Source organism: Daldinia decipiens, assembly GCF_022478715.1.
Source record: "Daldinia decipiens strain CBS 113046 unplaced genomic scaffold F4813scaffold_14, whole genome shotgun sequence".
Classification (NCBI taxonomy): Eukaryota; Fungi; Ascomycota; class Sordariomycetes; order Xylariales; family Hypoxylaceae; genus Daldinia; species Daldinia decipiens.
The window spans coordinates 678,120-702,538 of NW_026054557.1; the positions used below are offsets into that span (position 1 = coordinate 678,120).

The following is a 24,419-nucleotide window of genomic DNA, read 5'->3' on the forward strand; positions in this document are numbered from 1 at the left end:
AAGGTCTTGGCGGAGATTAGGGCTTGCCCTCTTGTAAAGGCGAGTGTCGGGATTACCTAAGTGAGCTGTAAAAGTTGTGGGGCTTTGTCGTACCTTAACATAGGGGGGCTTTGCTGACGTAAATTCAATATTCAATATACCTAAGTCATATATTGTGATGTACTATTGTGATGCACTTCACTTATAACACGGGCTTGTTATCTAGATCAAATAATCATTCATCTCCAAAATAAAAGCATACATGAAAGAGTACTAAAGAATCATAGTAAGGAAATTTATCATTCTTAGGCGATTAGCCCCTTTTGACTATGCACCTTGGGAGCCCCCCTTTCAGCCCCTATCAACGAGAGAGCTACATACTTGTTTCGGGCTCTAAGATCCCTTTGGATATACATATATCTAGCCGTAAAGGTCTGTGGCATCGACGAATACTTCTAAAGTATCTATCAGGTCGCCAACACCTAACTCGCTCTCGACTGCATTCATTACTCTGAAGCCCTTCCCTTTCGTACTCAGCTATCCCCGTCCAGGACTAAGATATTCACAAGCGTGGGAGGGGACGTCACATTAATTTCTTGTTGAAGGGCAAGCTGCTGATTATCCATCACCTGATCAACATGAGCAACAAGGAATATCACCAGCCCATAACTTATAAGCAAGTCTTTGCTGTACACTCAAGTATCGTGGTGACCTTGTTTCATACATATTAGCATGATTCAGAAATCTATATATTTACCTATTTGAACAAGCATACCCAAGATACTTTAAACACTGTTGTTGGCTAAGCAGAAGCTATAGCCGGGTCGGATAGGGGTTATGGTCTCATACATCATAAGGAGAGAAGACACCCAAATTGATTTCCTTAGCATCCACCCACATTGTTGGCCCTCCAAACATCATCATTACCAATTGCGATGGCGGTTCTGAGGAAGGATCCGCCACCACCGATTATTGTGCTAATGCCCATTCCTGCCAGTATGACAACGTGCTGTTCGGATATTTTGCCTACACTCGATACCAACCCACCACTGTTGGAGGCAATGTCAGTAAGCCAAGTGCTCCAGTGAGCCTGCTCGCCGGCGTCGGTGACTATGGATAGAATCAGGCAGACGCAGTTCACAACAAACCCAAGAAGATCGTTCGCCTTCTTCGGCAACGTGTCGAGAACTAGATTGTAGATGCCCGGCACAATCCAAGCGACCCAGCGACAACAGTATGCCCACCATTCTTGCTCGTCCTTGGGAACGGGCATGGAGAAGAGGATTTTCATGTTGGCAAGTCTTTTACACAGCGTCGAGAGCGAAAGACTGGTCACTAAGAGGAAGAATGACGGGCAAGGTTAGCATTGGTTCTTTCGTATCGGCTGATATATGTATGGACCAACTAGTCCGAGCTGAAACTTACTTTTTACAGGCCTCACGCCGCTTGGGGCCACGGAAAACAGCCATGATAGATTGGCGCCAACTGCACATATAGGAGAGACCGTGCCCTGGAGATAGGAGATGACCCGTAATGCTTTCGGGCACCTGAAGCTTTGCTGGTTCAGTGGTGTGCCATCCGTACCCCCTGAGACGAATGCTTTATCAGAGAAGGCGTTTTCTTTTGTACTCGCTGTTGCTAGGGCTGGATTGAGGCTCTTGAAAACATCTGCTAAGGCTTCCGGGGCGTTGTTGAGTTTAATGCCTTCGCACCACTGGTCCGGCGTGCTTCCAGTTGCGATATTGGCTACTGTTGTAGCTGGGATCGCAGCGATGAGAGAGGCGACGTTCAAAATCGTCATCGGCTCTTTCTCGCCCATTAATCCACAGATGAATTCGTAGAGCGCGCTGAAAATAGGCGCGTTGATCGTCTTTTCCATCTCCGATTGTAGGTCCACGATCATGTCCTCGACCAATTTGAGCACGCCGTCGATGAACGCAGCAAGCCCCGAGATGATGATATCGGCGAAGTCTACGCAAACTCGCTGCAGATCCGCGATCGTTCCATTCGTGAGAAGAGCCACGAGGTCCGTCCCAGTTTGCTTGAGCTTCCCTTCAATGGTTTCCCAGACTGGCTTGAGGACATCTTCGAAAAGCTGGGCAATAGGATTATCGGAGTCGAAATCTTGCGGTTCATCAGTCATCTCATCTTCCTTGTTCAACGGTGCGGCGTGGCGCAAATGATAAGTTGCCATGTTGACGGCCGGTGTCATCTCCGAAATGTCATGCTTTCCACCGTCTTTTTCCGTAGCTGTTTGCTTCATCGAAGAGATCGTCTGGCTACTGAACTCAGGAGGAAGTGATAAATTCTTTATATCCTTTCCGATGGTTGCGAAGATCGACTTGACCTCGGCTCTGGTGCTCTCGATGAGAGTTGTGGCTTCGGCTACGCCGTAGTCCAGGAAGCCTGTTTCCAATGACTGAGTTAGTGACAAACAGAAGACAGAACGACGAACCCAGAATCCAGAACTGTTCATATACAATGAAACTTACTTTTGCTGGTCTCGGCAATGACTTTATGTGTAGCCCATATGTGATCCCATCCCAGCAAGTGTCCGAACCAGGCGAGAATCTGAAAAGTCAGTCAGCATGATTTGTTTGGTTTTGAGCACAATAAAATGAAAGCGTCGTACCTTATCTAGATCAATTCCGACGAGCTTTAGAAGGAAGTTCAACCCTTTGTAAATAGCGACCAAGGTATCCAAGACGAGTCGGAGGATTTTATCTCCTATATGGAGCACAAACTCGAATGCGTCCCCAACCTTGGAGATGATGAATTTCACCCCGTCTGCGAGCTTCACGACGCCGTCTTCGATGAACTTGACGACATCGTGAAAGGCATTCTCTATCCAGTGCCAGATGTCGCCAATCACATCACCCCACGATTCGATCCGGAACGGCGTGTCTCGCTTCACTTCCTCGATCTCCTCGTCGCTGAATGCCGCCCAAGATCCATCCTTCGTGCCGAATCCCAGAGAAAACTCATCGGGGATCGCGGAAAGCGAGATGTTTGCGCGCAGGTCATGTTTTATTGCCGCTCCCGTCACATCGTCGGGCGTCTCCACGGCCGTGAAGATGTTTCCGCTTTTGTGCGGAGGGAAGTTGTCGCCGACAGATCCGCGGATCATCGAGAGCGACCGCGCAATCCCATCGGATACGTCTTCAGATATTTCACTCGGGAGTACCGACTTGCCATCCTGAGTCCGTGCTGCTCTCAGTGATGCCCCGTCAGTTATGCCAAGAAGATGGTGGTGTATTTTGCCGTTAGGGAAAATGCTCAGGGTTTCGTTGAAGGCGTCGCCTGGTAATAAAACGAGTTAGCATCGGAATGAAACACATCAAGTGAGAACCGTGAATGTGGAATATGGTTGGTCTTACTAGAAATATGAATCACGGCTGGAGCGACGTCGGAGGCAGTGCTTATGATGGTGATATCACCAAACTCGTCGGTCTCAACCTCCGCGGGCACATGGTTGTCTAGAGAATAAACAAGGCCGTTTACCGTGGCATACTGCCATTCGCTTGACGTGATCTTGACCTTGGCGCGTACAGGAGCTCCGGACGGGTCTCCGAGGTGAAACTGGGTCGTGAACGAATTAAAATTGACAACGTAGTCGCTCTGGCCGACTCTGGCAGTCTTGTGATTCCAGAGAGTCGAGGACGGATCTTGCCAGTAATGCGTGACAGTAAGCTCCGTGTCCAAGGTAAAGATCTCGTTACTGCTCGGGCCGTTGTTTGACTTGACGACGCGAAGAGGCGCCACGTGAAGTACGTTTTTGGCAAAAAGGATAGGCTCGCTCCATTTTACGACATGTCCTTCCTGACGCTCTCCGCGGACCAGGTACAGAGAACTTGGCGAGGCCTCTACCCAAAGAGACATCTCACTTGAGTCTTCCTTGGCTATCTTGACCTGGCGTACGTCCTTGATGGAGCCTGTAACTTGTTCCATGCGGTCGGCTCTTCCGTTTGGAATGCGGTAAAGCCCGGTAGCTGCCCCAACGTATATATCGGAACTTGGATTTCTCGCCTCGGCCCGTGAGGTTGATACGACAATGCTGCTATATGCCAAGTGGCGGTACGCCTCAGGCAAGTGTGAATTCCCTGGGCTGTAGTCGTAGGATAAGGAGCCCTGTTTCTTGTCACCAATTGTCTTGGCGATTAAAGACACCGACTCTCCCAGCTTGTAGAGGAAATAATTCGCTCGCTGGCTGAAGTTGAATCCCATCTGAAGCCCAAACAGACCATTGTCATCCACATCTAACCCTTCGGGAAATTCGACCCTGAACGCAACGTTGGTATCACTGTTCACCTGATAGTAATATCGTGAACCATTCGCATCTCCGACAACAACAATCTGAGGGTTAGAATCATCGTCAGACGATCCCACCAGTATGTGGCGTCCTACAAAGTTCTTATCGAGGCCGTCAACTTTCGTTACCAAGGACGACAACTTGGACAAATCCAACCCCGCCGCGTTGTTGGGCATCATGCTGGCAAAGAACACATCGGTCCCCGTCGCATCCTCTCTCTGGAGTATGAAGGCAAGCGAAATACGACCCTTCGTGTCCTGAGTCACGTCGAATTGAACGGCGCGAGAGTAGTTACGGAAGGAATCCAGCAAATTCGTCGAGGACCAGCCGTCCGGATTTTCTCCCGACGTGCTTCGGAGCATCTGGAAGCTTCCCTCGGAGCCAATGGTGAATATCAAAGGGTTTCCGACGCTATCTTTAACGACATCGAATGTCGAGGAGGGAGCGACTACATAGTCATAATTAATAAGACCATTTTCATCTGGGAGACCTGGGGGGGGAGGGTTGGAGGGGGGGCATACCTGGCATAGCTTGTTGTATATTGGACATTAGTTCCGATGACACGGTTGCTTTTAAACCATTGCTATGTTGTGCCGTCGCAGCATTGAGCGTTATTATGTCAACCATGGGGGCTGCTAACGGTGACGGGTTCATCTTAATATCCTGGGGCTCGTTTCCAGTCATATTAAACAGCGTAGTCTTTTTTACTGTCGCCGCGGTCTCGCAGATATGTTCAATATTAGGGATCGAGATGATGCGTGAATGCGGCGTATGTTCGTGTTGGTATTTGACCTCCGTGATGGCTGAATATAAGGAAGGCTCGCTAGTAAGATGATAAGTCTCGGTCTTGTAGGTCAGCTGTACACTGAAGTCTCCGTCGCTGTCGATCGTAGGTTTCTGTCTCAGGGGGTGGGTGTTAGCACTACATGAAGATAAACAATTGTCGCTCATGGGAATCAAACAACTTTGCAATCCTACCTTGGAGAAAAAAACCTGGCCAGCAGGCAGCATAAAAGTACTGTTGATATTGGAATCCAGACCACCAACAAATGCCGAAGGACCTGGTAAGCTACCCATCTCAGGGGATAAGAGCTCCAAGAAAAGCTTCGTAAAGAAATTATCGACGCTCGTCCCGAAAGAGAAGATGGCCTTGAAGATATCTAGGATCGTTCCAATAACTTTCGCGACTCCTTCCCAGAAATCAGCGCACCCGTTCTTCCCGGATGATGGGTTATATTGTGAGAACACCGGGTCCGACGCCTTTACTTCGATGGTTACCTTTCCATCCTTATCCTTCGTCTGAGTGAGTGTTATTTCGGCGGACCACTCCATTCTAGTGCTTGCCCACGCCACCGCCTCGCACACAATGCTCTTTCTAGCGGTTTTTGTGAATGAGATTTCCCCGGAGAATCGGATAGTTATACAAGAGTCTGAGGCGTTAAATGCGCTGACGGAGTATTTGTTGGTGTATTGATCATCCCCCGCCTCGACCTTGGCGATCTGGAAGGATACATTCCCACCAGTGCCGGACTTTGCGTCTTCGTATTTTGGGGTGGGGGGGATTTTGAGGCTAGTTGTCTTGAATCTCTCTGCAAACTTGGTGCTAAAGGACTCATAGAATGGATAGAGTATCAACGATTCATAGAAGGAAAACGAAGAATAAATCATTTTCCCGTCACACTGCTCCTGGGGTTGGATCCAGTTGGAATCGAAATTCCCCGGTGTAGGGTGAGTGCCAGTACCCAGGAATTTCTTCTTAGACCCCTCGGTATTCAAGACGAAGTTGATTGTACTTCGATCTTGATCTGTTGGATCGAAATACAAACTGAACGTTTGGCCGATGGGTTTGAGGCTGGGCGGGACATTTTCATCCGAATAGGATTGACTTCTCTGGTCTGAAATGGTGTATCCTAGAATAAACGGATTTGCCTTGGGATTATCTTTGAAGTACTCAAGATAGCTCGTCATAACGAACACAAAACCCTGCTTAGCTGCCTGAGTAGCTTTGTTGACATTGGTGTGAATGGGGTTAAAGTTGACCAGGTCGGTGGATTCAAAATTCACAAACATCTGAGCCACGGAGAATCCTTCCGATACAAACTTGGTGAGTTTATCAGCGACAATTTTTGGAACAGCCTTGCCAGATTGGAGATCAGAGCGTCCGATACCAGCAAAATCAAGCGAGATGCTGATACCATACTGCCAACCGGCCATGTCCCACTCCTTAAGCCTACCACTGTTCATGTCTCGAAGCCAGGCAGAGCCTTGGTCGAAATGAAGGACCAGCACAATATCCGTACCACTATGATCAATAAGAACGCTAGGCATGTAGTTTCCATTGATGAGAGGATCAAGGGGTTTCCCGGAAGAATCCTTAGGAACGTCTTTGTAGTTGTCATAAAACTTAGGAATTGACGAGTCCGAAGACTCATTATATTCCATGCTCAGAATAAAGCTTGAGAAATCGTATGGTTAGCACAACTTCGTATATATGCCTGTAAAACTCGTGGCTTATACCTCGTCTTGATGGTAGCAATGTCCGGATCTGCCAGGTGAATAAGTTGATCATTCACCGACTTCTGAGTGACAGAAACGACCATGTCGTATCCGGAACTGGTGAAAACATCGGAGTTCTTCATCTTTAAAAAGTGGTGAAGTTCCAAATAGAAAACTATACTTGGGATCAAAAGAGAGCTAACCAGTAGCTAAATTGCAAATCTGTTTGACTATACTCGAGAAACTGTTGCAGAAATAAGAGTGTCCAAGGAGAGGTCTGAACGAGACGTTCATCAGATTTATAAGGACGCCGAGCTGCCTTCTGGGCCATATTCAAACTGCCATATCTCCCTGCCGGACTCTGTATTGCTTGATAGCGAACCGTGGGAAAATCCAGATACTGCAGACGGGGTTGTCTCTTGGCTTCCTGCTAGGGTCATCGTGAATCGAAAGGAAGACGTGATTTTACCTTGTCAAAGACGAGGCCGGCGACCTCGGCCATGGCGGCGGTGATCTGATCAGCCATAATGAGAAATGACAGGTAGCGAAAGCCGTAGCTGAGCGGCTGGAAAATTAATAAACCATGCACGCACGCACGATGCTAGAGCTGGGGTGCGTCGAACCAAATCCGGAAAGACGGTGGAGAGCTTTCAGCTGGTCCAGTTTTCATAATGTAGATGGCTTGCATTCCAGTCAGTAACTCTGGTTAGCAACCACTTATAATCAAGATCACCTGCATAGAAGGATCGATAGATGTTAGGCACTTGGAATAGTCAAAGAACTAACCTAGTTGACTACTGTATCAAGGCGTCTCTTCAACTTCCCTATGCGAAGATTGTCTCAATTTCTCAGCACCGATTTGATAGGTATTGGAAAGGTGAAGACGTGTCGCAAGATATGACTCCAAAAGCAAGCTCTTCAGCTCACCCAAATTGAGAATCTTGCAGGCTATCTAGCTATGTGATTGTATTCTGAATGGCTACGCGTGCACTGATCATCCTGGCTAAGAGCAAGAGGATGGGCGGCTTGCAGAATGCGGGTGGAGTCTATGTAATAGACTATGATCACAGGAGACTTGCCACAACCATGAAGCCGTGGATGGCGCCTACTGGTAGTTATTGCACAAGTCGAATGGGCCGGACTAGCACGCGCCGTGTTGTCAGGGGCTACTGAATAAGTTAGAAGAAATGGATATAAAACATGGTCTCCGAGCTCTCCATACCTGGCAGGTAGTACATTTATTATGAAATTCGTGTAGACTGTATGAGGTATTAGCTAGCCATGGCTTACAAGTCTTCTAACACTGGAACGAGTCCTTCGTTCCTGGAGAGGGAAATCTATTCGGAGAGGACCTTGCCCCTTTTGACTTACTTCATTGCCCGTGCTCTTGCTGCCGCCCCTAACCATAAGGGCTCCTCGGCTGTTGATGACTTTAGCGGCGTGAAATCCGGGATCGGAAAAGCGGAACGGCCCATACCGGACGAAAGCCAACAGCTTAGAGAGACTTTGCTGAATCTCATAAACAAAGGCCCAGGTAGAGATCCAGGCCAGAAAATCCCAGGAAGCCCAACAGTATGTACATATCCGCCCGCCCGTGTTTATTCCGTTTATCTCATGGTTGTTTTTCTAGGTCACGATTGTTGGCGCGGGTGTTTCTGGCCTTTGCGCTGGCTACGAGCTGAAGAAAGCTGGCTTCAATGTAACTATCTTGGAAGCTTCTTCTAGAGTAGGAGGCCGAGTCACAACATTCAGGGAGCCGACCTTTGCCCCTGGTCTCCACGGCGAAGGGGGGGCAATGAGGATTCCTGCCAGTCATTTCTTACTTCACGAGTACATCAAAAGGTTTGGGCTTTCTAGCCAACTATTCGATTTCGAGATGGAGAACAAGTTCATCTACATCTCAGGCTATGGAAAGACAATGATGTATAAGGGCGATTTCGACCAACGCCTGAAGAACTCGGATCCCAAGCTTCTGGGGCTGTTCCCCGGGCTTAAAGACTCCGAGAAAGGCAAGACATGTGATGAGCTGTTCACATCAGCCGTTGAGCCGGTTGTTCGTGCGTTCTGGACTGCATATGGTGGGCTTCCTTCTCCCGAGAAGCTCGACCAGGAGCACATCGATGTGAATGCAATCAAACGAGCCTTCAATAAGATCACAGCCGACTACGATAGGTACACACTGCGATCTTATCTTACCGACGTGGCAGGCTGGAGTGAGGATGCTCTCAACCTTTACAACTTAGGAAACGCACATGTGGTATTTGACAACGGATTTATTGAGTCTTTCAAGGACGCATTCTTGTCCAGCAACAAGGAGGGTGCTCAGGCTGGTATGAAGCAGCTCCAAAGTGGAATGGATGCTGTGCCCAACGCTTTTATCTCTTCTGAGAGGGGCCCAGGTATGTCTTCTTCATCCCACAAGCAGCCGCCATACTAACAGCCGTCAAGACTCACTAATAGACAACATAATTTTCGGCGCGCGGGTGACTGCGATCAGTACTGAAAACCCCGGTCCGCCGGGTATTCCGAGACAGAGCCGCGTAAAGCTCACATACGAAGTATCGGCCACCGGCCGCAAAAAGGAAATCCTCTCCGACTATCTGATTCTTGCTATTCCCTACACGTCTCAGCGCATAATTTCCAAGTCTAAACCCTTCGCGCCGAAACAGGAGATGGCAATCCGAGAAGTGCGCTACGTCGAGGTGACCAAGGTTCTTCTCCAGTACAAGCGTCGCTGGTGGGAGGAGGTCTTCCAGAAGCGTGGACAGGGCTTCGACGGTGGTGTCGTAAGCGACCTACCAATCCGCTACACCATGTTCCCGAAAAAGGACGGAAACCAGCAATTTGCTCGTTCGGAGCGCGGCGTCGTCATGGCTGCTTACACCTTTGAGCAAGATGCAACCATACTCGGGGCGTTATCGCCTGAGCGCCGAATTCAGATTGCCGCCGAGAATCTCGACACCATCTTCCCCGAGGCGGGATCCCTAGACTTTCTCGAGGTGGGCGCATCACAGGTATTCCCCGCCGATGAGCTCGCGGGTGGCAGTGCCTTTTGTTACTTCGGCCCCACGCAAAAGACCAATTTCCTCGATACCATGATGGATTCGGATTGGGACGACAAGGTCTTCTTTGCTGGCGAGCAAGCCAGCTTTACTCACGGCTGGATCCAAGGCGCTCTCGAAGCCGGGTTAAGATGCGTACAGCAAGTCTGGGATGCCGCCGCGGGTCAGGCGGCACAGTGATGGATTTGATCGAGTTGTGTGCGCTATACCTGATTAAGAGGGAAGCCAAACTCGAAAGGCAAAAGAGGAGGCGTGATGAGTAGAGTGAAATGCAAATATAAGAACCCGGGATTTGCTGAGGTAGGCTCTGAAGCTTCTAACCTAGGTACCTTAGGTGTGCAAGAAATAATAACTCAAGTCTTCGTAAGATGCAATGGTATTGGTATACCAACAAAAGCTTGACTGGGCTGATAATAGTATGGACTAGTATATCCCTACCAGATCACCTATTCAATCATATTAGTTTCCATGATAGTACCTATTTGCAAATCGATAATATAAAGGCGCCGTGCGAGGAGCCCCTATTAGGCCAACTACTTGGCAAATATAATAGGAGTAATAAGCTACTTAGTCTAATCACTTAGACTATTTAAAAATTATACCATACGTCTATTATTAAGTATCAACTCAGGTTATTATTAGAAGGCAGATAATCTAAGCGTCGAAGCTCGTCGTGGCCGAAGGGCATCAATAATTTCCAGGAGTATGAGGCTAAAATCAAGGCGGGCGATTACAACCAAACCCGGACCAGTTGAGGGCAGCAATAATTCATCTGAATAGGGGTATATATTTAGTAAGACAAGTTTTGAGGATGCAGAATCCAATTCATCCAGACACTGTGGTATATGACTGTCGAGTTTCCTTCATTTCGCTCGTATTGAATTTATATCCAAACTTTGTCGTCGGCTCGATTCTTCTCGAGATAATCATATACCTCGCCATAATTCTTACACACGTGCTTTGCATCCCATCCGTCGCTGCCGTCGAAGCCCTCAGGAAAAGTGGTTTGCTCGCCTTCCAACGCGACGTCTCCGCAGCACATGATGCTCTGCCGCAGGTAGTCAAAGCAATGAGTTAAGTGCCACGGCGTCTCCTGAGGCACTCGGCTCGTGTCGGACGTAAGTGCTGAATAGGCCTCAGCAATAGCATACTATTAGTCAATGTTAGTGACCCTCGGACGTATCACACGGATATGAGAGGAGGTGGGGTAGAAATATTTACCAGACAGTGAAGTTGGTGCGTCATGGATGATGTGACGACGAACTGATCCGGGTACGAGTTTAACTGCGCCGGTAAATTGTCAAATTCTTGCGGGTTCTTGATTTCAAGGTATCCGAGGCCCTCTGTTAATACGCACTCCGTGTTAGCTTGCCGCTCCAATAGCCGGTCATTTAGGGACGGGGCGGGAGATGTGCATCTACGTACTCGGTACTAGACTTAACCACTTCTTCCGAGTCTCTTCCGAGAAGAATTCGGAGGTATTTTCCGGCACGAAGGACGGGTCCGGAGAGAACTTTGTGATCTTCTGCCCAAACTCCGGCGCGAATCCCGTTAAGTCGCCACCTCCTTCGAAGAAATGTTCTCTCCCGTGCCGTCGAAAGTCACCTCCTAGAAGCAACAGCACAATGACTACTAATAGGAATGTGTCGATTAACCATCTGTGCTCCTTAAGGATAGCGAGAAACGTGCTCTTCTCGCTCGATCCTGTCCATGATGTTGCTGATTCGTGCATGTAGTCTTTCTCGTTCAAGTCAAGCGCCTCCAGATCAACGTCGGTGCTACTGGAGTCGTCGCGATCCTCATCGCGAGTCCTGCTAATCTTGCGATACAAGTCCTTGGGTTTCCGATGGTCCTTCATCTTCGTTGAATCCTGGCCCTTTTTTTTCTTTTTAATGAAATATCGTATACAGTCCTGCTGCCCGACTAGCAAGCGAAACGTATATTAAAACTGAATAAAAATACGGGATCCCGGCCCGGTAAGAAGAGAATGAGACAACGAAAAGCCCGATAGGCCACGAGATGAATGAATAGAAAACCGAATAAACAAGTAAAAAAAATAAGCTGAATTAGAAGAGATTATTAAAAACAAATTCTAAATGTCAGAGATCAGATGGTTAGATTCTGCGACCCCAAGCGTCTCCGCGACGTTTCATGTCTCAGCATTGCGCGGTCCGCCTCCTATCGTAATCCACAACGACGTATCATGTCGCTAGCGCGCTCGCCAATCGTGAGTTTATCGTAAGGTCAGATTGTTTTAGGTTAGGACGTGGAGTTGACAGCGCCTAGTGTAGAACGTCTCAGCTTGACGTCGTAGCTTAAGGCTTATGACCTCGATTCTCCGTAGCAAGGAGCACACGACTTTATAATACATATAGTCCTCTAAAATATCTTACTGATATGTTTAACAGTTAGTCGATATTATCTTAACCAGAAGCTGAATAGAGGATTGTTTCATTAGGCGCCATGATCAACATCTGTAATACCCATAGTACTATAGAAGCGTACCAACAACTCTTCAGCCACGCCATCTATTTTCCGAAAAATAAAAGAAAGAAAAAAGGAAAGTAAATAAAACAGCTTCATCAACGCTAGCAAGAGGTAGCTAAATGGTACTTTTACCCGTGCCGCAGAGCGGTTGGTTTGTATATTGCACCAGTCCAGCGCTTTGCCCATACTACGCGCCAATACTACCCATCAAATTCTCTAGGTTAAGTCATAAAAGTTCCAAGCCTTTATTTACGCATATTGTAATAGCAGTATGATAGCCGGTGAACTAGAGTAGAAATTAATCAGATCCGAAGAAAAAATATATCTATAGGAACACGTGGTCATGAGCTTCATTCACCGTTAGTATAGAATCCGACCGAGAAGACCGAGATGAACGCAAGCAATATAAAGAAATATCCCAATTCTTGTTTAACCCGGATTCACCCCTGTAATAAGATAGATCAGACTCTCCAATGCACCTACTAAGCCTCGAGCTTAGTTGCGGTAATACAAAGTCATAAACAACGAGGGGTCCCAATTGAATAACGGAGATATAGGGGGTTCTACCCCTTTCTTGAACCGACATACCCCTTATGGAAAGCTATTGTATTGTATCGTATGCGTCAGTTCTACCTAGCATAAAGGAACACAACTTGGGACTGGGAAAAGAAAATATTGCCTAGCACGGACTCACCACCAGGTATTAGCGCAGCAGCATACATGACCAAATTAATCGGCCGCAAGTCTTCATCCGCCGCATTCAGGACCTTGCCTTCCCAGGCATCTAGCACCGCTTCAGCAGCCGTATGTAACGGTTGGGCCGGGTCGTCCACGTAGCATTTAATCCCAAGGCAGCCGCCAAATTCGCGAAACGCAAGCCGATACGAGTGCTTCTTGTCGGCGCTGACGGGGCTCTGGGCCGCGGGCAGGAAGCGGTTACGCGCGATGGTGAGGCCCTGCTTGGCTAGCTCGCGCGACCACGTTGCTTCTTTGTCGAAGTGGCTGATCCATAAGCTCATCCCTAGATCAAGCGGGTCTCCTGATAGAGATTTGGGATGGTTGGCCATGATACGACGGTAGTGTTTGATTTCTGTATCTAGCGTCGATGAGCCTGGGCTTGGGCTATCGGTAGCGTTCATTTTATCAAAGTGCTCAGCCGTCTCTTGTAGTAACCGGTACACTACAAGTCCGTCTACATCGTCGAGGTTCCCCTTGCTGCTGACTAGCACGCGGCGCATATCTATTGATATCTTCCACACCATGCTCTCCTGGTCACCTCTCTCAGTCATAAAATGCGGATGGATGGCCCTAGCTAGTTGCACCGCGAGATCATTCCATTGTGGCTCTTCTGTCGCCAGAGCTAATCGGTTCAGTGCGAACATCCAGAGAATTAGATAGTGATGATATTGGCCGTCACCATCGGGTCCCCCAGCATCAAGCTTCCCGATCCGTAAACCGCCCTTCAAAGGTTCCTCATCAGTCGCGCCGTGGAGGTGCGAAGTCCCATCCCGTGTGCGACCGAGAACAGAGTGGACTTTATCTGCCAGCCGTCTAGCTAGTTCTAAGTAAAGTTTCTTTGAGTGGATGCCTTCTTTCTCATGAGATAGAGTGATAAAGTTAATAACTCCGAAGGCGTCGGTCCAGAGGTATCGCCCGCGATGTCCCCCGGCTCCGGGTTTTGCAGGAGGCTGCCATGATATAGGGTCAGACGTATCTGTAGGATAAGGCCCGTAGACCTTGTGCATAGAACCTTCGAAGAGGGTTAATTTCTTAGCATTGGAGCCAGTTCCGTCAGACACATTATGTAGAGCCATTGAGGATGTTCCACGAAATTCCAAGGAGAAGAATGAATGTAGTCTGAGTCGATTCAGGAGACACCATACACGACTGTGACTAACTCCGTGAGGGGGAAACATAAATGTTGGAGGTTAAAACATAGAAGTAATGCTATTATCTGCAGTAAAATCAAATTCCTGACCCCCAAGATCCTTAAGTTGCCCTTTGTTTGGTTACTTGAGTAAAAGGGGTGGAGAAAAAGCTTGTTGCCGCAAGTGACGCAACGATTACGATCTGGTCTGGTAGGCAATAGCCGTATAATCCTACCTTACACCCTTAATTTCATATAATGATGCTACTTACAGATTGCGATAGCAGCCCTACCAAGCTTACGAGTGTTTTTAATACTAATATAACAGTGCCGCTCTATGCTCGACTGTATTAGCAGGAGTCTTGCCATTTCCACGACCATAACAACAAATTATAGCTAAGGAAGCATGGATACATTCAGGTTCCCAAGAGTTTCTTTTGAATCTATGATAAGATATTTTATTCCATCGTTAGAGAGCAATGCTAAGAGATACGTGTCGTACCTTCATAGATTACATTCTGTTAGCAGTTCAACTTTTTTTGTTTGTCACAATTAGTGACAAGACTGAAGAATTACAAGAAGAGGATTATAACAATTTGTTGTCTGTCATTATTGCCAGGAAACTGCGTCGTTATTGGTAGTAGGCGTTAGGTATACACAGCATTTATTCAGGCTTTTGTTTATAACAGCAGCTTTGTTCGATGGGTAATATCTTTGTCACTTGTCGTCTAAGTGAACCATTATAAGATACTGATAACTAGTATACCTAATACGATGATATTTAAACCGAGCAAATTTCCTAGTGCTTCTAATAAGTAATCTAGAAGAAACATAATCTAACCTACTCATTTATCACGACCAATCCTAATTTCGCCTACCATGCCTTTTTCTAATACACCTAATTGCGGCTTCCCCAGCTGGTCAACTGAGATTATCCAAAAGGTAGCAAGCGATTTCACTACGCCGTCTCAATTGCTTAACTATTCCTGTATATGCAAGCACGTGAACTCCGCGATCGGCCTCAGGGAATATATAATTAATGATATTCAGTACCGTCAGACCAACAGGAGTCAGGAAGTTTTCTTTACTTGGGCTTACGAAACTGAGGAATCTTATGAGTTTCAAGCTCCATATCCCCATAGGGTGGGTAATCCAGACGCATTCAAACGTCCGTATCTTCAAATGAAGCCCCTAGGTACGGTGGCACATTAGTGCACAACCGACAAAACAAAAAAACGGATGAAAATTCGTCCGATTGGCTGGCGTAAGCGCTATAATTATAGCGCACGTACCCACTAGAGGCCCTACAACTACAGGGGATTACAGTGAACAATACGCTATAATTACAAGGCTTGTAAATACAAGGTTTTAATTGGCTAACACCTTGCCAGCTGTAGACAGCTGCCATGAGAACCTTAATTTAACTTCTGAAAATATCACTAAGTCCACTGTAATTATAGTGGACTTAGCGCATGCAGCCACTATTATTATAGTGGACTTAATGGACTTAGTGGATTTAATATTACTTATTTAATACGCATTACCCTTACCTTATTAGGTAAATAGGTATTTAAATATTTTAAAAGAAAATTTTTATAGCGAAGTTAAGTCCACTGAGTTTACTGTAATTATAGTGGCTGCATGCGCTAAGTCCACTATAATTACAATGGACTTAATAGATTTAATAAATTTCATTTTAGCTTCGGAGACTTTTTTTTTAAAGCGCTATAACTTTAGCGCATGCATCACTGTAATGCCCTGTATTTATAGTGGGCTTTAGCGCATATAAGCGCTGTAAATATAGCACATATGCCAAGTCGGACGAATTTTCATCCGCTTTTTTTGTTTTGTCGGTTGTGTACTAATGGTGCACCGTACCTAGGGTCATATGTACCCCTTCTTAACTGGGCAATTGAGACAGGCGTGGATATTAATTTTATTGGAGAGATTATCAACGCTTACTTGAGGCTTTATCCTGGTGTGCTCAAAGGCCAGTGGTATCCCAAGCATTGGGAGAAGCATCACGCGGAAGGAATCCGTTACAGAAGACGGCCATCCAGAGAGTTCCCTTCGCCCATGCTTGTAGCCGCTAAATCGGGACGACTTGACGTAATAAAGATACTCATTGAATCCGGTGTTGAAATTAGACAAGAGAACATCGTCGAGTATATTTATCAAGAGGAAATGATGACAGAGGATCGGATTTACATGCACATAGAAGCAGAGGTTGATGCATTTTCCCTTGCTTGCGAAGCCGACGAGGAGGTGGCACAATTCATGATTCTAAATGGGCTAGATCTAAGATATAGAGATCTCTGGTGGCCTGTCGAATTTGGACGTATGCAGGTTCTCGAGATCCTTTTGCAATATCCGCTTTTCAAAACCAAGGAGGGCCAAGATATCATCGAGGTAGTGCTTGATTGTATTGTTTATAAACGCGATATCTATCCTATCAGGGATTTTAGCGTTTTAAAATCCCTTCTTGATGCTATGACCGATCCATCGTTCAATAAGATAGAGTGGCTTGAAAGAGCAACTGCTAAAGTCTTGGGAGGTAAAAGGAGTAGTTATAAAGATGCGCTGGGCATGTATCTATTTGACCTCTTTAAAAACTCGGGAACCAAGTCGATTTGTAACCCACAAATTGCTCGACAGGCTGCTGGCAGTGACAACTTCCTGGAAATCACAAAAACTATACTGTTGGAAGCCGAGCACTCTAAAAAGAGTAAAAACGGCAAGACATTACCCTGGATTCATGAGATGATGAAACAGGCCTCAAGGCGCATTTGTCCTCGTACCGTAATGTATCTCCTCAGCTCTGGGTATAAGTTTTCTAAAATCTGTCTCCATCAAGCTGTCATAGGTCCTTTATCAGATTCATATAAGGGCCTTTGCGAAAGCATGGTATACACCAATCAACTTGAGTTGATTGACATGCTTGTCAACTCTGGTATTTCGGTTAACTCGTTCTATCACTTCCCTCGGAGAGACGAGGAGACCCTGTTAGAGTATGCACTAAAGTATTCGCCGCTGGTAATGACTAGAGACGGCAGACAAGGGCTAGACTGTCGCGTGGCACTTAGACTAATGCACTACGGCGCCGACCCTACAAAAGTCGGAGAAGACACAATAGAAAATTGGCTTAATAGGGTTTATCAGGATAAATACCTAACGGATTATTTCCTCCACGAGATACCCCATAAAAATGATCTCGCGAGCCTGGGACGTGATATATTTTCTCACAAAGTCTCAAGCGTAGATTCTCCTCTATATATCGACCAGATCTATGCCATGGCGGTGATGATGAAAGGTAAGGACTTTCTCGAAAGTTGTTTAAAAGAGGTAGGAGTTGGCTGGGATCATCGATACCGTAATTCCGAGTGGCTGAAAAGACCCAATGGGTTCCGGGGTTCTCCCATGGATCGTAGACGGCTTTCACTTGACGCGCAGCTTGGGGAAGGGATATGGGTGCCAAGGAAAAACATTTGCATTTTGTAAAACACCTAGTGTAAGACAAGTAGATATAGAAGCATAAACGTGTATGAATATTTAGCTAAATCCACGATATAAACTCCGATATTGATTCCGTGACATTTATATAAGATACCTAGGTATTTTGTGCCAAGTATCAACACGTGCTCTTACACTTTGTATCCCATACTTATGCTCCATCCGGTTTCCAATCAGGTGGTGCAAGTTCTACGCCATCTGGGACGAAACCTGGGGCCACTATCATACCACAATTAGTTATGAAGTTTCTTAAGGTAGGTAGAAGGCATGAAGTTCTTACCGGTAGTGCCGACTAGGGTCCACTTCCCACTTGAAAGGGCACTTTGCCATGTCCCTTTCGGAATGACTACCTGCGGCTGCTCGTTGTTGAAGACGTCTGGTCCGAGCACCTTGTCCACCGGGGGCTTGCCATCGTTGTTTGATAGCGACAAAGTCAGCGGTGCGCCTGCATAGTAGTGCCAAACTTCGACAGCGTCGACACGATGCCAGTAAGATGATCCCACCGCGCCTTCGAGCAGATAGTAAATGGCGGTGCTGGCAGACCGAGTGCTATTGCCTGAGCTTCTTGTAACCAAGTCAGTGTCCTCAAAGGTCTGCACATAATAGCCTTTCTCGTCATTAGGGATGAGTTTGAGTTGCGCGATGACCTCCTGAGCGCTGCGCTGATTTATTGGGATTGATGAGTCGTATTGCACACTAACACCACGAGCCCCTATCGCGCTTACGAGCAACAAGCCCAGTGGGCTGAGGAGTGCCGAATTAAGAAGCATGATCCGATGTTGCCGTGGCTAGAGACGTGGGATGTGTAAACAGAAGGTCCATAGAGATGGCGGATGAGAAGGGTAAGATGATATAAGTTTTGATTAATAATAATATGGCTTATAATTAAAATGAAGACAACCGTGATGCTGACAACGGCCGTGCGTGAGGGATCGCCAATGCTCCTATTGGATATATATACGGTGACTGCTTACGGGACTTATTTAACAGTCTAACCTAGATTTGTTATAGAAACTGGGGAATACATACATGTAACCTAGGTATGTAGGCTACAAATACAGGAAAGCGCTTACAAGCAATTGATCAGGTTATTCATGCGAGGTAGATATATATACTGCAATAATTAAATTTGCCTCGTCTTTATTGCTCTCCATAACCGCCACGGGAGCTTCCAACTGCTGGTCACCGTAAAGGGGTCGAAGTTCTGGGCTTCAAGCCGCGCCAAGTAATCGCTAGCTGGGATAGCTTCCAGCATGACGTTGAATCCTCGTTGGAGATCTCGTTTAGTGTCATCGTCTCCATGAGTCGATAACGGGTATTCGTGTTGCTCTTCGTCGTGGTGTTCGTATTCATGGCCGGGGCTTTGCCCTGCGCGGAGATTTTTCAACATCTCTCTTGCAGTGATCAAGTGATCATTAGCCCGGGTCGCGACTTTGAAGACGGCATCTTGGAAACCATCTGCACGAGGGCCATGTCGGTAGACGTCTTCCTCTTTCAGACCAGTCTCCGCCATGACATCTAGCGGTAATAATAGGACTGGGTTCCTACCACTCCGTACACTAGCTCCATAGGGTGATTTAACAGGCGGCGAGGGGGCTGCTAAGACCGGGACACCTCGAAGGATAGCTACAATACCACATGCTTTCCCAATATGACTAGCTAAATGGTCCATATGCATGGAATTAATAGAGAGTGCTGCTAGGTTTGAATACATAAGGGTTGAGTATGTATTCTCTGCATACTCTTCTAATGAAGCTAGACTGGTAAACGGTTTGTTGTCCATATACTGTTCTCGAGTATTAATCAGGCGCAGTAACCAGAATTTGATAGAGCTTGGCGTGCCGCCCATCTCAGTGAGCTCCGAGATAACCTTGTGCAATAAGATCATAATAGGTTCTTTTGGAGGCTTGCCGGCAAATGTGTTGTCGACAGCATCCCGCCAGAATTGCATCCTCATCAGACCAATGGTGGGATTTGATACAAGCTCTGGAAGCCGAACCAGCTCAAGATTAAAAGCTCGTAACGCATCGTAAACATCCTGTCTCTGTTTGGGTAGAATGTTCCGAATTAAATAAGAATCGTAGTCGGACTGTCTATTATAATTAGCCCTATTTATCTAAAGCATTCTGCTATTCTGTCATTCTGTAATTCTGCCATTCTGCCAGAGAGCGCCAAAAATCCTACCTCAGCTGTGCAACACAATACTGTCTTGCCTTATCTACATCGACATCGGTTACATAAGATCTTTGTGAGAATCGTAACTGATGTCTAGGCCATCGAAGACCTGAACGTGCCCGAGTCGCACGATACATAAGAAACCGATGTTATATCAAACAATCCATCGTATTATGAGTTCGAGTTGCGAAGTGAAAATCCTCGCTATGTTAATTTTTTCCGGAGTTAGTGACTTTGGTTCGGCATAAAAATGATATCATGCTGCGGGATGTGGGGGTAAGGGGGACTTCCTCCCCACTTTTAACTTTAAATTGAAACGCGGTCACCTGATAATCGCGTTGAAAGAGTCGCGTCTCGATCAATTAATTACTAATTGGGAAGTTTTCGGCGGAGCGCGTTTCTGTGCTTGCCGTGGTACATGTACGTACGTAGTAAAGTTATAGCAGAGCCAAGATTGTCGCTACTTCCACTATTCATTCGATCTTTTGTTATGTACCAGTAACATCCGCTAATTCTCCATTATCCATCCAATTTTCTTCATCGCGTTCCCTTTGTCAACCGACTACTTATACACTACGCACGACTTACGGGCATTCCAATGAACTTATCATGAGTATAGAAGATTCGGGAGAACCCCCCGCTAAAAAGAGGAGGTTTTTCGCAGATCCAGAGGACGAGAGTAGTTCAAGTCGACACTACCTACAGAACACGTCTCCTCTCGTAGAGAAGACCATCGACGATGTTACCAACCAGGTATCGACAACGAGTGCCTCTAGCGCATATTCGCTAGAGCCTACCTCTGCAACGGATCAAGGGATGAGTTTTGACGAGAACACGTTCCAAAGTATTGTGGGAGATAATGTTGATTCAGAGGCGCTTAAAACTATCGGCGAAAACTGCGGGAATGACCTTGGACGGGCTGTTAATATGTATTTCGATGGGACATGGAAGAAATATCGTTCTCGACAATCCGTAAACAAGACTGCTGCGCTTTTCCTGCCGAGGGATTCTTCGGCCACTATAACTGATAATTCTAAGCAACCTGATCCCCCGCCGGCGCGACCCCGACTGTCGCAATTAACGCCTAATAGTCGCTATATTGGTGCATTTGGTGTTGAAGGATGGGCTACTCGAAGCGGAACAAACCTATTAAATCACGGAGATGTCGTTAAAATCGAGCGCCAGAAGATTCAACCACCAGGCGCATCACTCAAAGCAAAGAACAAGGGGAACTCACCTCTACCGACCCGAGTAAACTCTGCTGCTGCTAGACGTGTCGACGTTATTGTGCGATTCACCGATTCTCGAGGGACGGAAATTGGACGGCTAGCCAAAGACACGGCAAACTGGATATCTTCGCTGATGGATCAGAAAGTCTGTAGGTTTGAAGGTAGTTGTGTGTATGCACCAGAGAGACTAAGAACAAATGACACCGTATTCCTCCAATTACGGTGCTTCTTAATGAGGTCCGCTTTCCAGAACACAGGATTTCTGATGTCAGACAACCGCTCAACCGGTCTTTTTGAGGAAAAGGAAACTCATGAGGAGCGGGACTTGCGCTTACGACAAGTAGCGCTCGTGCGGTTGTTTCAGGAGATCAACCTTGCGCCGTCAAGAGGCAATGCAGCCGCTGCCAGAAGTGCGCGACAAAATCTTCTCGGTGCTGCTGAGATTGCTGAAAAAAAGAGCAACGATGTATCCAGACCTACAAATCCTGGTTCGTCACCACCCTCGGAGGATGCCGAAGATGGTCAGGAACTCGAGCAAGATCAGCTTGATGCTCTATACCGGAAAGCCCAGTCGTTTGATTTCAATACACCCGAGGCTGAACCAGCTGAATCCTTCGATATGACACTTCGTCCATATCAGAAACAGTCATTGTATTGGATGTTGGCGAAAGAGAGAGACCGGAAGAACGAGGTCCGTGGGGCATCGATGCACCCTCTCTGGGAAGAGTACTCTTGGCCTACCAAGGATGTCGACGATCAAGAAGTTACTCAAGTTGATGGCCAACCTAATTTCTACATGAACCCGTACTCGGGCGAGATGTCGTTAGACTTTCCTGTCCAAGAGCAACACTGCTTAGGTGGTATCCTTGCTGATGAGATGGGTCTCGGTAAGACGATTCAGATGCTAAGTCTCATCCATTCGCACAAGTCCGAAGCAGCAATACAGAATGCGGGCACATCCCTCAGTTCTGTTAATGGCTTACGGAAACTTTCTTCTAAATCTGGTATCGTTTCGGCACCTAAGACTACCCTTGTGATTGCCCCGATGTCACTACTTGCACAATGGCAAAGTGAAGCAGAAAATGCATCCAAGGAGGGTACCTTGAAGTCTATTGTCTATTATGGCACTGAAAAGATTGATAATCTCCAAGCCCTCTGCTGTGATGCTAATATGACCTCTGCCCCTGATATTGTAATTACGAGCTATGGTGTAGTTCTTTCCGAATTTACTCAAATCGCATCCAAGACAAGCAATAGAGACTCGCACAATGGTCTGTTCTCCTTAGACTTTTTCCGGATTATCCTCGACGAAGCCCATACCATCAAAAACCGCCAGTCGAAGACTTCAAAAGCATGCTATGAACTTTCAGCTACGCACCGTTGGGCTCTCACAGGAACTCCCATCGTAAATCGTTTGGAGGACCTGTTCAGTTTAGTCAGGTTTCTTAGAGTCGAGCCATGGAATAACTTTTCGTACTGGCGGACATTTATCACCGTTCCATTCGAGTCTAAGAATTTTGTGCGTGCCCTCGATGTGGTGCAAACAGTATTGGAACCCTTGGTGATGAGGAGAACGAAAGACATGAAAACGCCTGAAGGACAGCCGTAAGCTACGATATGCTCATTATATTCAAGGATTGTAGTACTAATTTTATTTAGTCTTGTCCCCCTACCCCCGAAGTCAATAGAAATTGTTGAGGTAGAGCTCTCAAAAGCCGAGCGGGATATTTACGATTACGTATTTACTAGAGCCCAACGTACATTCTCCGCCAACTTCGAAAAAGGTACGGTCATGAAGGCCTATACCACTATCTTTGCTCAGATCCTCCGCCTGCGCCAAACATGCTGCCACCCAACCCTGGTTAGGAACCAGGATATCATCACCGAAGAGGAAGCCGCCGGGGCGGAAGCCGATGCAGCCGCAGGTCTCAGCGACGATATGGATCTCCAGTCCCTAATAGAGAGATTCACAGCGACTACCGGCGACGAGAAAGATACGAATGCTTTTGGTGCCCATGTCCTTCAGCAAATTCGGGATGAGGCAGCAAACGAATGTCCTATCTGCTCAGAGGAGCCGATGATTGATCAGACGGTTACCGGCTGCTGGCATTCTGCTTGTAAGAAATGCCTGTTGGATTTCATAAAACATAATACGGATCGCCACCAAGTTCCAAAATGCTTTAATTGTCGCGAGCCTATCAACAGTCGCGATCTCTTCGAAGTGATTCGGCAGGATGACGACCCAGAAACTATACAGGCCTCGCCCAAGATTAGCTTACAGCGCTTAGGGTCAAATGAGTCCTCGTCAAAAGTTGTCTCGTTAATGAAGCACTTACGTCAGTTACGTAGGGAGCACCCACGTATAAAATCAGTCGTCTTCAGCCAGTTTACATCATTCATGTCACTCATCGAACCCGCACTCACGAAAGCCAATATGCGATTCCTCCGCCTCGACGGTTCCACCAACCAAAAGACCCGCTCCGCTATCCTAAATGAATTTAAGGAGTCCAATAAGTTCACCATTCTACTGTTAAGTTTGCGGGCTGGTGGTGTGGGACTCAATCTGACCCAGGCGAAGCGTGTCTTCATGATGGACCCTTGGTGGAGCTTCGCCGTGGAGGCCCAGGCCATCGACCGTGTGCACAGGATGGGCCAAGACGACGAGGTTAAGGTTTATCGGTTCATCGTCAAAGACAGCGTCGAGGAGCGAATGTTAAAGGTCCAAGATAGGAAGAAGTTTATGTGAGTACTCATCATTTTCTCATTTATTATTCTCGTATGGGTGCAATGTAAGTTGCTAACGTGTTGTTTTTCTAGTGCTACTTCATTGGGCATGATGAGTGATGAAGAAAAAAGACTCCAGAGAGTCGAGGATATCAAGGAATTGTTAAGCTGATCTGGATACTGTGAGCTATAAAGGATAGGTTAAGTCAATTTCTTCTCAGCTTATATATAAAGTAGGCATATCCAGCATGCTCTTTGGTAAGAACGGATGAGCAATCAGGTCGGAGTTGCATCCTGGCTTTTGGACTTCGGCTATAGACAGCATTGACTTAGAATCCCCCCCCCCCCCCCCACACACATGTTAGTTAAGACGCATCCAAGAGCTGGAGAACTCAAGTAGCACAGCACTTGGAATAATGATACGAATGCTATAATTAACGTGATAGTCGACTTGAAGCGTTATATACGTTGCTTGCCAAAGCACATCCTGTGCTATCTACTATCTACACTTATGTCCCGAGACGTGTCCTTGTCATTATTCCGTGGTTCTATTGACATTTAGAGATTCCAAATCCAATCCT

General features: G+C 46.8%; 8 protein-coding genes across 8 annotated transcripts; 3 read left to right on the forward strand and 5 right to left on the reverse strand.

The window, feature by feature from the left end:
• Positions 1-683: 683 nt before the first annotated feature.
• On the reverse strand, positions 684-7,136 carry F4813DRAFT_59622 (uncharacterized protein). The gene is made up of 8 exons (XM_049248677.1): positions 6,806-7,136; positions 5,267-6,743; positions 4,810-5,185; positions 3,357-4,736; positions 2,612-3,279; positions 2,472-2,550; positions 1,405-2,385; positions 684-1,314 (listed from the first exon to the last, which is right to left on the reverse strand). Exons 1-8 carry the CDS (start codon positions 6,925-6,927, stop codon positions 863-865), a joined length of 5,535 nt encoding a protein of 1,844 aa, XP_049100218.1. The 5' UTR covers positions 6,928-7,136; the 3' UTR covers positions 684-862.
• A 901-nt stretch (positions 7,137-8,037) lies between these two features.
• Positions 8,038-10,285, forward strand: F4813DRAFT_357865 (uncharacterized protein). The gene is made up of 3 exons (XM_049243167.1): positions 8,038-8,356; positions 8,415-9,183; positions 9,233-10,285. Exons 1-3 carry the CDS (start codon positions 8,066-8,068, stop codon positions 10,024-10,026), a joined length of 1,854 nt encoding a protein of 617 aa, XP_049100219.1. The 5' UTR covers positions 8,038-8,065; the 3' UTR covers positions 10,027-10,285.
• Positions 10,286-10,697: 412 nt separating this feature from the next.
• F4813DRAFT_357866 (uncharacterized protein) lies at positions 10,698-11,882 on the reverse strand. The gene is made up of 3 exons (XM_049243168.1): positions 11,272-11,882; positions 11,068-11,189; positions 10,698-10,996 (listed from the first exon to the last, which is right to left on the reverse strand). The coding sequence occupies exons 1-3, from the start codon at positions 11,702-11,704 to the stop codon at positions 10,730-10,732; spliced, it is 822 nt and encodes a 273-aa protein (XP_049100220.1). The 5' UTR covers positions 11,705-11,882; the 3' UTR covers positions 10,698-10,729.
• A 997-nt stretch (positions 11,883-12,879) lies between these two features.
• Positions 12,880-14,233, reverse strand: F4813DRAFT_395955 (uncharacterized protein). Its single transcript, XM_049247765.1, has 2 exons — positions 13,028-14,233; positions 12,880-12,934 (listed from the first exon to the last, which is right to left on the reverse strand). Exons 1-2 carry the CDS (start codon positions 14,145-14,147, stop codon positions 12,897-12,899), a joined length of 1,158 nt encoding a protein of 385 aa, XP_049100221.1. The 5' UTR covers positions 14,148-14,233; the 3' UTR covers positions 12,880-12,896.
• Positions 14,234-16,276: 2,043 nt separating this feature from the next.
• Positions 16,277-17,698, forward strand: F4813DRAFT_389037 (uncharacterized protein; the record flags this gene model as incomplete). The annotated part of the gene is made up of 1 exon (XM_049246774.1): positions 16,277-17,698. One exon carries the CDS (start codon positions 16,277-16,279, stop codon positions 17,696-17,698), a length of 1,422 nt encoding a protein of 473 aa, XP_049100222.1.
• Positions 17,651-18,656, reverse strand: F4813DRAFT_59642 (RmlC-like cupin domain-containing protein). The gene is made up of 2 exons (XM_049248678.1): positions 17,991-18,656; positions 17,651-17,929 (listed from the first exon to the last, which is right to left on the reverse strand). The coding sequence occupies exons 1-2, from the start codon at positions 18,478-18,480 to the stop codon at positions 17,862-17,864; spliced, it is 558 nt and encodes a 185-aa protein (XP_049100223.1). The 5' UTR covers positions 18,481-18,656; the 3' UTR covers positions 17,651-17,861.
• F4813DRAFT_59645 (Squalene/phytoene synthase) lies at positions 18,439-20,125 on the reverse strand. The gene is made up of 3 exons (XM_049248679.1): positions 19,895-20,125; positions 18,784-19,803; positions 18,439-18,498 (listed from the first exon to the last, which is right to left on the reverse strand). Exons 1-2 carry the CDS (start codon positions 20,020-20,022, stop codon positions 18,834-18,836), a joined length of 1,098 nt encoding a protein of 365 aa, XP_049100224.1. The 5' UTR covers positions 20,023-20,125; the 3' UTR covers positions 18,439-18,498; positions 18,784-18,833.
• Positions 20,126-20,270: 145 nt separating this feature from the next.
• F4813DRAFT_59668 (SNF2 family N-terminal domain-containing protein) lies at positions 20,271-24,244 on the forward strand. Its single transcript, XM_049248680.1, has 3 exons — positions 20,271-22,719; positions 22,774-23,856; positions 23,932-24,244. The coding sequence occupies exons 1-3, from the start codon at positions 20,495-20,497 to the stop codon at positions 24,008-24,010; spliced, it is 3,387 nt and encodes a 1,128-aa protein (XP_049100225.1). The 5' UTR covers positions 20,271-20,494; the 3' UTR covers positions 24,011-24,244.
• Positions 24,245-24,419: the final 175 nt, after the last annotated feature.